Consider the following 13,458-nt stretch of genomic DNA (forward strand, 5'->3'; position numbering starts at 1 on the left):
TCTGGTCTTCGTCACTTCCCCCTGCTGCTCCTGCTCTTTCTGTGAAGAGAGAAAAAAACACAGCTGCCCGCTACCGGTAAGTAATTTTAAAACAAACTGTCTTACCTTAGCTGCTGCTCGCACTCAAAGTGCGTCTCTGTCTCTCTCTCTCTATGTGTCTGTGTGTGTGTGTGTCTCTGTCTCTCTGTGTCTGTTTGTCTCGCTCTGTGTGTGTGTGTGTGTGTGTGTGTGTCTCTCTCTGTCTCTCTCTCTGTGTCTCTCTCTCTCTCTGTCTCTCTCTCTGTGTCTCTCTCTCTCTGTGTCTCTGTCTGTCTCTCATTTACGCGCACATTCACCCCTCACATGCATCCTCTCACAGGCTTATACTCATTACACTTGCACACATACAAACACACGCTCTCTCACATGCATGCGCGCAAGTGCACTCACTCACTCTCTCCTCTGCACGCAAACGCACACAGTTTGAGGTGAATTTGTCTTTGCAGAATTATATTTACAGATACATTCTATTTTGCTCAAAAAATACACAAGTGGGAGGCAGTCAATCCAGGTACAGTAAATATGGTTTTGCCAAAGGGAAATCATGTTTAACTAATTTTTTTGGAGTCCATTGAAGAAGTAACTTGTTTGTTATTACAGCGAAACCACTGGATGTATTGTCCTCCGATTTCCAAAAAGCTCTTGATAAGGTGCCACGTCAAAGGTTATTGTGAAAAATAACAGCTCATGGTGTATGGGGTAACATGTTGGCATGTTGGTTGGTTGGCTAACAGGGAGGGAAGTATAAATATAAATGGGTCTTTTTCAGGTTGGATATCATGAGTGGTGTGTCACAGGGATCAATGTTGGGGCTTCAACTTTTTCATGATTTGGGTGAAGGAACCAAAAGTATTGTAGCTAAATTTGCTAATGACAAAGAATAGGTATGAAAGTGGGTTGTGAAGATGACATAATGAGCTTACAAAGGGATTTGGATAAGGTAAGACTGTGTGCAAAGATCTGGCAAATGGAGTAAAATATGGGAAAGTGTGACGTTGTCCATTTTGGCAGAAAAATTAAAGAAAAATATGTTGTCTAAATGGTAAGAAGCTACAAAATTCTGAGATGCAGAGAGCTCTGAGTGAGCTAGTGCATGAATGGCTAGTGCTATCAGTAATCAGGAAAGCGGAAAGAATCATGATTTATTGCATGGGGAATTGAATTCTAGAGTAGGGACATCATACTTCAGTTATACAGGGCTTCAATAAGATCGCATCTGGAATGCTGGTCACTCCTTATGAAAGGATGTTAATGTATTGGAACCAGTTCAGAGCAGGTTTACAGGACTAATGTCTAGAATGAGCAGATTGCTTTATGAGGAAAGACTGGACAGGCTAGGCCTTAATCCTCTCATGTTTAGAGTCAGAGGTGCCTTAATTGAAACATGAGATCCTGAGGGGACTTGACTGCTCCTTCATGTGGGAGAATCTTGAACTAGGGATTCACAGTTTAAAAATAAGAGGATGCCATTTAAGACCGATGAAAAGAAATTCTCTCAAAGGGTTGAGTGTCTATGGATTCCTTTCAAAGAGCAGTTAATCCAGACTCTTTCAATATTTTTAAGGTAAAGGTAGATAGATTCTTGATTACCAGGGAGATGAAAGATTTATTATAATTCTGCAGGAATATGGAGTTGAGGATAAAATCGGATCAGGTCTTACTGAATGGCAGAGCAGACTTGAAGGGCTGAGTTACCGATTTTTTGTTCTTTGTATCACTCCAAGTAACCATGTACATTACTTTGCCTAATCATAATAGCCATAACATTACCATTATTCATAATCATTAATGACATGAGCATAAAGACCTCAACTTCTTTCCACCTCGACTACAAATTTATTTTTTCTCCAGTTCAGCTAGTAGTGAGAATGCAAATGTAGACAACATTAACATCAAGTTACTTGTCAATCTGCATCAGGTGTAGTCATATCCAGAATTTGTATTCCCTCATGAGTATTTTGGTAGGTTTGCTCACTTACTATGGTTGGACACAAACACTATTTGAATTTGTTGACTGCTTGCAAAATAAGTCGGCATTGAATGTGTTTCAGATCAGATTAAGTCGGAGAAAGTGAGGACTGCAGGTCCTGGAGATCAGAGCTGAAAATGTGTTGCTGGAAAAGCGCAGCAGGTCAGGCAGCATCCAAGGAGCAGGAGAATTGACGTTTCGGGCATGAGCCCATCTTCAGGAATGATTCCTGAAGAAGGGCTCATGCCCGAAATGTCGATTCTCCTGCTCCTTGGATGCCGCCTGACCTGCTGCGCTTTTCCAGCAACACATTTTCAGCTCAGATCAGATTAAGCCAATGATTTTGCGATTGACAAGTGTTGATATTTAGGAAGAAACTTACACTTCTTTCAAAAAAGTCAGTACATTTGGCAGTTCACTATGACCTTCTCCAAGAGAACAGTGTTGATCTGGCTTATGCACATTCAAATTATCCTGATGCCACATAACTGATCTAGATGCTCCAATTGTCAAAAGTTAGTGTTTAAAAATTGAAAAACAGTTAGCAGTAAAGATGTGTGTGGATATTTAATGCCAACTTGCCTCATGCCAGCACTTTATATCTGGATGAAAATACACTGGCAAATGGCATATACAGCACTCATACTAGGCTATTTCATTATGTTAACCTGGATTTATCACCAAAAATACCATAATAAAGGAAGACAGAAAAGGTATGAATCTAGCTCATTTTGTCACTGACTTGATCTTACGTGATTTTAAGATGGTAAATAATGTAGGTTAGCTACTTTTTACGAGTTGATTTTGTGTCCTATTTATGTGGCAAACTATTGTATGTTCTTGATTGTGGAATTCTTCTAAAGCTACTTTAATGAATTGCAGGAAATGTTTGAGACGTATTCAAAGTTAGAGGAACATCTGCAAGAAAAAGAAACAGAGCAAATTTCATATGAAGACTGCTACAATCAGATTCAGGTAATGAATAAATATATGAATACCTCAATGTGATCATATGGAAATGTTGCTAAGTACTGGACCTCTTTGGTGCAAAAAAGTTGACTTTGAAATTAAAATGATAGAAGTCACAGTGCTGTTAGGGTTAAAAATATGCAACTGAGGCAGCTTAATGGCACAGTTTCAGATTGTATTTTTGTTCTTGTGAAGTCCCGTCTCCATGAGATTCCAGCCACTTTCAATGGAGTTGACAGGAAGATTTTTTCAGTGCGGGAGGGGGGTGGGAGAAACAGAATGTGATCATAAACTAAATCTCAGGAGTTGGCATCATTAAGTTGTCGAAACATTGACCAACTGGTAACTGAGAATACTAATCAAAAGCAATGATTGTCCAGTACTGAAGTATCCAAGAAGATTGGCCTACTGATTTTTTTTTTGGACAATTGTACATTATTTTGTGTGCTGCTGTACTTCTCAATTTCAAAGGTTGTGTTGTTTCCTTGTACCTGCAATCCATGCATTCAAGAATAATGCTAAATAGCTTCCTCGTTATCATTATTGTTTCTATTGACTGAATAATATGCTAGCTGAAAACAGAAAATCTGTTAATCTTGTCTTTGAAAATTTGTAAAGCAGTTAAAGTCCTAAACTATGATGGTGAAAACTATTGCACATATGTATACGAAAAATAAGCAATTGCCTCAGCCTATGATTGATTTTAAATAAATATGAAAATGTAACTAGGAATAATGTTTAAACATTTTACATAAATAATGATTTATTGATTAAATTCATTGCAATTGTGGCAAAATATTGAGAAGGGATTGGAAGATCTCAATAGTACATCAGTAAATTACTGCAACATCGCAAAGTATACAAATGATTACCTTGATTTAGTAGAGGAAGGTTTTTAAGCATATTTTCTAGAATGTAATAGCCAACACTTACTCCTCAGGCTTTAAGCAAACTAGTACAATAAAACATTGAATGATAGAAAATTTGGCACAGAGGTCTGTCTGCCTATTGTGCATGTGTTTCTGTTAGCTTTTCAACTGGACTTGTCTTCTGTAATCGCTTTCCTTTGTCTTTTCATGGAATCATTAAACAACAGAAGATTTGAGAGGTGATAAACCATTGCTTTCCCCTTCTGTTTAGAAAGAGCTCCTTTCCTAACAAACTTGGCCAGTTGGTAGTTGATGGATTTTATTACTTTAGTTAAAATATTTCTTTTAACAATGATTTGGAGATGCCGGTATTGGACTGGGGTGTACAAAGTTAAAAATCACACAACACCAGGTTATAGTCCAACAGGTTTAATTGGAAGCACACTAGCTTTTGGAGTGACGCTCCTTCATCAGGTGGTAGTGGAGACACCTGATGAAGGAGCGTCGCTTCGAAAGCTAGTGTGCATCCAGTTAAACCTGTTGGACTATAACCTGGTGTTGTGATTTTTAACTTCTTTTAACAAGTAATATCAGTATGAATTCTCCTGTTTATCCACTTTAACTTCAGTAGCAGCTCCTACAAGTAGGATAAATGGTTATATAAATATGCTTCCACGGCATTTGCCAATTTTGAACCAAAAATTATGGCTTGAATCCAAGACCCTCCTCAAAATTCCCTAAATTCTTAGTCGAATCAAAACTGATATGCTTTTTAAAAAGTCACATGTTCCATGAATCAGCATCTAAGCTTTGAGGGTCAAGTACGGATGTGTGAGGAAAAAAAAGTTAGGCAAGAAACTGTGGTGTTTGAAAGATGTTACACTTTAAATATTTATGTTAGAATTTACAGATTGAAAGGATGCTTAGAGTGCACTTCAGATATGTTTCTCACGGATGATCCTGGAATGCACATTTAGCTGTTACTCCTTTACTTTGTTTCATAGATGAATGTGTCACTGGCAAGGTCAGAATCTGTTGTCAATTCCTAAGTCCCATAGGCCAGTTAGGAATCCCCAAATTGTAGGTCTGGAGTCCCATGGAAGCAAAAGCTGGAAAGAATAACAGATTTCCTTCCTGAAAGGATAGTAGTGAATGACGTGAGTTTTTGTAACAAATCTATGATTTTTTTGGTTGCCATTTTTGAGGCTAGTTTTATTTTCAAGATTTATACATTTAATTCAAATTCTACTAGCTGCCAAGTACCCAGGTTATTAGCATGGCCTTCCGGATGACTAGTCAGGTGACATTATAATGACATCACCATTTCCCATGGTGGTAGTAGCAATGTCAATCAATTCCATAGATATTCATTAAGAAGTTATGATCCTGAGCTTTTACAAACCATGCTTAACAATTATAAGGCAAACTTTATTAGATAGAAACAGGCCAGTCAGCCCTACAAGTCCACACCAATTATTGAAGCTCCACATAAAGCTCCACCCATCTTCTAAGTTCTAAAGCAGAGGCATTCTGGACTTGAAATATGAACTTTTTTTTTCTCCACAGATGCTGTCAGACCACTGGAGTTCCTTCACTATTCTGTTTACTTGATCTTACCCCATTAATATTCCTTTCTCCCTAATACATACCAAACTTCGCCTTAAATCAGAGGGCCAGGTTTTGCAGATTTGTTCCCATTTCAGTGAAAAATGAAAACTTCATAGAAAACACAGAAACTTCCTGCCTGAAATATTTGCAATTTTCTTCAATTAGTAGATTTTCAAGTAAATTGGCAACATTAGAACTTTGTGCATGACTTTGCAGCATCAAGCAGAAAGGTCTCCCTTAAAAGAAGTAACTTGCTCAATTGGGAATGTACTAATATCAATGGCCCCAATCTGGCTAGTCTGGTTATTGATAATTACATTATTACTTCATAACTATTGGGAAGACTGAAGTAATTGTCTTTCGGCCCAATGCACTGACTCCACCTTTCTCCCTGGCAGCTGTTTGAGGATAAACCAGGTTGTTTGCCACCTTGGTGTCATGTTTCATGCTGACAGAGTCTCTAGCCAAATACGCACCGTCACTTAGGCTGTCTATTTCCATTTACCTAACTTTGCCTGGTACTGACTCTGTCTCAGGTCATTTGCTGAAACCCAGATCTATTGCTTTATTACCTCTCAAGTAACTATTCCACTACACTTTTGGCTGTCTACCTCATTCCTTTCTACATAGACTTGTGTGTTAGTATAACATTATGCTGTTCTTGTCTTTGTTTGCACGGAGTCACATTTGCCCATTCCTTCTCTGCTTGTCAATGTAAGTTGGCTCCTATTTCAGTGATACCCAGATTTTAGAATTCTCATTCTTGTTTGCACATCATTTCAAAAGCTCTTAAAATGGCTGTCTCTGATCTCCTCTATCCCCCCAGCACTTGAGATGTTTGCACTTTTTGAGATCTAGCCTCATAAACATCTTAATCTTAATTACTCCACTTTGCTGGCCATGCTTTCAACTACCAAGGCCATCAGCTCCAAAATTCCCCCCCTCAAACATTTAAAAGAAATTTGATATATAGATAAATTACGTATTTTATCATGGTGCAGATGGTGGAAGTGGTGTGTTAGATTTCTTAAAAATGTGTACCTGTGTGATTGCAATATTACAGTGAATCTGTCATTCACCTATGGACCATCAAAATTGTCCCAAAAGAAATCAACTTTTATTATTCCACCATGAAATTCCCTCCCCTTTCTTAATCCTTCATGCTGGAAAATGCTGCATTTCAGACATGAAGCAAGTACATAGAAAGGGACAGGAGGGAAAGCACAAAAGGGAACGTCCATAACAGGGTGCAACACAGAAATTAAATAACAAAAGGGATGATAGTGCAATACAAGAAAAGATTCATGAATACAATCCATTCCAAATACTCTCCTGTACCCAGCTCCCTTGGTGCTGAAATTCATTATCTCTTTAAAGTTCCTATTCTTTCCTAGTCATATAACTATTGCTCATTGACTTTCAAATTAAGATTACGTATGTTAATCTGAAGAAGTGTTATTAATATTGTTCTCTAAATTAAAATTTCACAAAAATTCAGGGCTTGCTAATGCCACTATCACATTTTACACTTGAAGCCTTGTTTTTTTTGTTCTGAGTGGTTTCCAATGGCAAATGGAAGTGTACAAAATGGATGGGGAGAAATATAAGACTTCCCTGACAATTCTATAAATTCCAGTCTCTGGAAAATTATGTTGCTGAATTTTGGTTTGAGATGATAAAAATGTTTTTTGCAGTGTTATGGACCAGGCCAGACCCCCTTCAAAACATTCCAGGAAGGTAGCCCAGAACCTCACGTTTTATTTTAGGCAGATGTATGGTGGATATTCCAGGAGTGATACAGCTGGTCAAACCACATGGCTTCAAGTAAAACAATTTATTTACACATCACTGAATGAAACACAAGCAAAAGAAAACAGAATTTAGAATAACAATTATTTGAAAACCCAACTGACACAATATCCCGCAAATTAACAAAGGAGCTGTTCTAATTTCCTGCAACATCCGCATGAGAAAAAGGGTAAGTTCTAACACAGGTTCTTACAGGAGAGATGTTAATGAGAGAGTCAGCCAGAAACATCTGTTGAATCGGAGAACTATTTTTCCCAGCAGCTTTCTTTGACCAGCAACTTTGAGCAGACTGCTTGCTAAAACCCAAACCAAAAAAAAAAGCTCTGAAGTGGGAGAACTTGTCAACAGCCCTTTCATTGTACAAGTGTTTTTTGAAAAAAACCTTAAAATGTTATTCCCTGATCGTTGCCTTAAGCAGTATCTGTTAGCCATTAGCAAGGTCCCTATCCCCGTCAAATCCGAACCACTGCATTTTGCAACCCCTTTTGGGGAAAAAAAACCAAGGACAATATAACCGTGTTAAAGGAGCAGCATCATCACAGCAGATGTTGGCTGGATTGGAAAAAAAACCTGTTCACCCAAATAATTGATCTTTTAATTTTGAGGATGTGGGTGAGATTTGTTTTAGGATAAATTGCTTTTCATATCTTATTCCAAATATGCCATTCTGTTCTTTATTTCTGATTTAGTCATGTCATTTAGCTGCATCTTGACTTATGGAATGACATGGAGATTGGTGAGATGGAAATGTTATAATATTATTCAGTTTGAGGCAGACTATATATTATGAACTTAAGTAGAAATTGGCATAAAAGTTCAAAAATATTGACAGACATGCATGGATATTAATTCTTGACAGTACTCAGTGGATTCTTTAAAAAATAGTGTTATCACATTTTCAGGACATGTACTGGTTTTTCATTCAATTAAGGTCTGATAGCTGAGATGAAGAACCACCCTTAATGTTTTATTTTGCACTTCCTGTCCAGACAATGGAATTCTTTTTAGGCTTGTATTGTATCTTTAGGACATATGTAGTATTTGAGTTTTTTCATATGCTTTAAAGTATCTCTATTTTTGCATTGTTTGGAATAAGTGGAACCATCAACTAGTGAGAAACAAGATAATGGCAATCCATAATCAGAAGAAAGAGAGGACTGTAGATTAAAGTCAAAAAATGTGGCGCTGGAAAAGCACAGCAGGTCAGGCGGCATCTGAGGAGCAGGAGAGTCGACATTTTGAGCATAATCTCTTCCTGATGAAGAGCTTACGCTCATAACAACGGTGCTCTCTCTCATCTTTGTCCTTCACTAATTCGTTATTGTCCTCCTCTAAAAAGTAATGCTGTAAAGATAAATGGTAGTGAAATTGCCATTATAGAAACATGGCTGCATGGTGTCCAGGACAGGATAATGAATATACTAGGATATTTGATATTTTGGAAAGATAGACACAAAGAGAAAGGAGTTGGAGTTGCACAGATAATGGATCTAAAATTAGTAAGAGATGGTCTCGGATCAGAAGAACAATACATGGAATCTGTTTAGGTGCAAGTTACGCATGTTAAGGAGCAGGAGACATTGTATGGAATTATTTCTTAGCCACTGAGTAGTCATGGTCGTGTGAGGCAGAATATAAATCAGAAGATAAGAGATTATTGCAATCTTTAATAGTTTGGATAAACTGAGCTGTAAACTGGATGATGAGCTTCTGGGATTGTCTTAGGAATAGTTTTCTAGAGCAACATTTTGAAGTGCTGACGAGAGGGCAAACTGTTGGATCTAGTATTATGTAATGCAAAAAGACTAATTAGTTATCTTCTTGTAAAATAACTTCTGGGATGATTGACCACAATATCACAAAAATTTACATTGTTTGAAAATAAAATACTTCAATCTGGATCAAGAATATTAAATTTGAATAAGGGAGCTTATGAAAGCACGAGGTACAAGATGGCTGAGCTCGATTGGTAAAACTTATTAAATGGTATGAATGTGCATCGACAGTGGACAGTCATTATAGAATTATTACATGCCTTACTACACCTATACTTTCCTACAAGGTGCAAAAACTCAAAAAAAGGTCAATCAGTCATAGCTGTCGAGGGGAGTTAGGATTATATAAAATTAAAAGAAAAGGCTAATAAAATGGTCAGAAATAGTAATTACTTTAGGATTGGACGGTTTGTAGAATATAGTAAAGGAGGATGAGAAAAGGAAGAATAGAATAAAAACTTAATCCATCAAAAACATAGGCTGTAAAAGCTTCTAAATTTATGTAAAAAGGAAGTGGTTGGCTAAAATCAGAGTTGGAAAATTTCTAATGGGGAATAGAGAAATAGCAGAGATGCAAAATGACTACTTTGAGTCTGTTTTCACCTGAAGAAGTTGCAGGAAATCTTAGCATTAGATATCAAAGTGACCAGGGGGAAACAAGGGGTTGAAGTAAATTAGTATTGGTAAGAAGGTTATACTGGAGATATTCATAGGGCTGAAAGTTGATAAGTCCCCAGGATCCAATCTACACCTAAGAATGTTGAAGGAAGTGGTTATAGTCAACACATTGGTAATCATCTTCCAAAATTCCACCAATTCTGCAATGATTTTATAGATTGGAAGCTGAGAATTGTCACTTTGGTATTTTGGAAAGGAGCAAAGAAACAACTGGGAATTATAGTCTTGTATCAGTTATAGGGAAAGTGCGAGAATCTATCATAAAGGACATGATGATTGAACACATTGAAAATAAAGGTCTGATTGGACGTAATCAGTATGGATTTACAAATGGAAAGTTGAATCTGACAAACCTGTTGGCTCTTTTTGAAGATATTAATATCAAAATTGATACATGGGAGTTAATGCATGTGGTATATTTGGATTATCAGAAGGCTTTGATAAGATTCCTCACACAGGTGGTTGCCAGCAAAACTAAAGCTCGTAAGTAAAAGGTAGTGAAGTGTTCAATCAGCCATGATCTTGTTAAATGGTGGAGTAGGCTGAATGGGCAGAAGGTATATTCCAGTTCCTATGTTCCTGTGTTCTATTCACGTTATTAGAGTTTGTGGCTGAAATCTGACATCAATCAATGAGCAAAGACTAGTTCAAATGTTATTTATCCTTTGGGGTTGAAATTTCAAAGTTTTAACTTCCATCTAATTGAAAGATGAATATTAGTTATTATTTATTACTAAATCAGCTCAATAAACCTTGCATCTTCATATGCATCATTACTATTTTTGTTGTTATATCTTAAATGAGAAGAAAACTTTTGGCTTCTCATCTTCATCTTTCACAGTCTGGCAAGCAACTACTATTGTTGTTATTAAAAATGGATACAGCACATAATTATCAATTTCTTTATCTTGACTTTCACCTGGGTAATTGTACATTGCATTCTTAAATATTAATAAATATTGCTGCAGTGCCAACTGCTCTAGATTTTGTTTAAAAGAAAAAAAAGTAGCGAATCATAAGTCACAAATTATCTTATTGAACATTTAAAATAAACTTAAAATTTACTTCTGTCCTCAAATACTTGTTTCAGTTAATTGCCATAAGTTACACAGAGGAGGAAGACTCTGGTAATGTAGTCTACCTTCGTCTATTTGATTTGGTTTTACTTTGGATGTCCTGTGAAGCACCTTAGGAAAATTGTCAAATCTTAAAATCTATTAAAATGCCACTTTGTTTTTGTTTCAATTCTGCTGTCAGTTCCTGAGTGGAAAAGTTATGTTATATTAGTTGGGTAACCAGAGACAAATGGTAAATCAGCTTAATAAACCTTGCATCTTCATATGCATCATTACTATTTTTGTTGTAATATTTTAAATGAGAAGAAAACCTTTGGCCTATCATCTTCTTGTTTCACAGTCTGGCAAGCAACTACTATTATTATTATTAAAAATGGATAGAGCACATACCAATTTCTACCCCTTGTTCTTTAGATCATTCATCTGAAGAACTATAAATACTTATTTTCTTTTTTCAGAATTAACTCTATTTAATTATCTGTTCTTTGAGCTTTCCATCTCAACAGTCTGAACAACCTCAGGTCCCAGAGTATAATTATCAATTTATTTATCTTGGCTTTCACCTGGGTAATTGTGCATTGCATTCTTAAATATTAATAAATGCTGCTGCAGTGCCAACTGCTCGAGATTTTGTTTAAAAGAAAAAAAGTGCATTGTAGTGAATCATAAGTCACAACGATCTTATTGAACATTTAAAATAAACTTCAAAAATCTACTTCTGTCCTCAAATACTTGCTCAGTTAATTGACATAAATTACACAGAAGAGGAAGACTCTAGTGTGCAGTGGTAGTCTACCTTCGTCTATTCGATTTGGTTTTTACTTTGAATGTCCTGTGAAGCACCGTAGGAAAATTGACAATCTTAAAATCTATTAAAATGCCAATTTGTTTTTTGTTTCAATCCGGCTATCCGTTCCTGGGTGGAAAAGTTTTCATTTTAAGGCACAGTATGGGTTTGAGATCCAAGAGGTCATAGTATCACTATTAGATTGATTTTACCTAGCTAGCTCCCTGCCAATATTTCCCTTTTCTTTCCCTTAAGGGAGCTTTTTTGTTTTAAGCTGGACTGAGTTGCTGGTAAGCAATTGGTTATCTCAGTGTAACATACCTAGTTTGAAAATTCTGGATCGGACATATTTGGTGGAAACAGCAAAGGTTTATTTAAAGCTGAGAGTCTAAATTGTTGTAAGAAGACTCTAGGAAGAGGTTATCAGAATCTCAAGATTGAGAATGAAGCACAATTAAATTAAACCATAGAGGATTTATCTTTGCTGTGCTCTTCTAATTAATGAGAATGTTTACTTTGGGTTTTGAAAGCTTCAAATTTGTGTGATATGCAAATAGTTTGATTTCTTTTTGAGTGATTTTTGTTTTGGCATTAAAACTGCAGCATTGTGTATTTGTGTTTCAGTGAAAGGCTACCTTGTTAAAATCAAAAACAAAATGATCTGGTACTCTAGATCTAAGTTTAGGATCTGATTTGTTCAATAATAACTTCAGCTGGGATCCTAATACAAAGATAGATAGGCAAACAAGTTGTGTGGAGGATACAGAGATATAGATAGGTTAAATGAGTGGGAAAAGGTTAGCAATGGAATATATATGGGAGAATGTGAGGCTGTCAACTTTGACAGAAATAACAAAGCAGAATATTATTTGGATGGAGGGAGACTATAGTAATCTGCAATACAACGGGACCCCTGTGTTCTCTCATGAATTTCAAGAAGTTTGCATGCGGGTAGAGCAAGTAATTAAGAAGGCAAAATCAGAAATCTTGCTACAAAAACTGTACACCAGAATGGGTGAGAATAAAGGTAAGAATACTGCATGCAGTTTTGGCTTTCAAATTTAAGGAGGTATGTACTTCAACTGGAAACAGTTCAGAGGTCACTAACCTGATTCCTGGGATGAAAATGTTTTCCTTTGAAGGAAGGTTTACCAGATTAGGTCAATACTACTGGTGTTTAGAAGAATGGATGTATTCCTGTTGAAAAATATGATTGAGGTGGTTTGACATCGTAGACAATGAGAAGATGTTTTCCCTTGTGGAGAAATGTAGAACAAGACGGTATAGTTTCAAAATAAGGAGTCTCCCATTTTCAGAAGATGATGAGTCACGTTTTCTCTGAAAGTGCTATTAATCTTTGGAATGCTGTATCCCAGACAGCAATGGGAGCTTTCATTGAATATATATTGATTTAGACAGATACTGGATTGATGCAGGAGATTATGGGACAGGTAGGAAACTGGAAACCCCTCCAACTGTAACAAGAACAGTTGATCTTCCATAATTACACCGGCACCACTCCCCACCTCTTCCTCCGCTACATTGATGACTGCATTGGTGCCACCTCGTGCTTCCGTGTGGAGGTTGAGCAATTCATCAACTTCACCAACACATTTCACCCTGACCTTAAATTTACCTGGACCATCTCTGACACCTCCCTCCCTTCCTGGACCTCTCCATCTCCATTAGTGATGACCGACTTGACACTGACATTTTTTACAAACTCACCGACTCCCACAGCTACCTGGAATACACTTCTTCCCACCCTATCTCTTGCAAAAATGTCATCCCGTAATCCCAATTCCTCCGCCTCCGCCGTATCTGCTCCCAGGAGGACCAGTTCCACCACAGAACACACCAGATGGCCTCCTTCTTTAGA

General features: G+C 36.9%; 1 protein-coding gene across 2 annotated transcripts in view; it reads left to right on the forward strand.

The window, feature by feature from the left end:
• LOC122559657 (coiled-coil domain-containing protein 91-like) overlaps positions 1–13,458 on the forward strand; it is a 193,117-nt gene that overhangs the window by 34,769 nt on the left and 144,890 nt on the right. For both annotated transcript variants that reach the window (XM_043709495.1, XM_043709496.1), the window contains exon 6: positions 2,891–2,983. In XM_043709495.1, the coding sequence (XP_043565430.1) occupies positions 2,891–2,983 (93 nt within the window). The remainder of the gene's footprint in view (positions 1–2,890; positions 2,984–13,458) is intronic.

This window comes from Chiloscyllium plagiosum, chromosome 19 (genome assembly GCF_004010195.1).
Source record: "Chiloscyllium plagiosum isolate BGI_BamShark_2017 chromosome 19, ASM401019v2, whole genome shotgun sequence".
NCBI classification, from domain to species: domain Eukaryota; kingdom Metazoa; phylum Chordata; class Chondrichthyes; order Orectolobiformes; family Hemiscylliidae; genus Chiloscyllium; species Chiloscyllium plagiosum.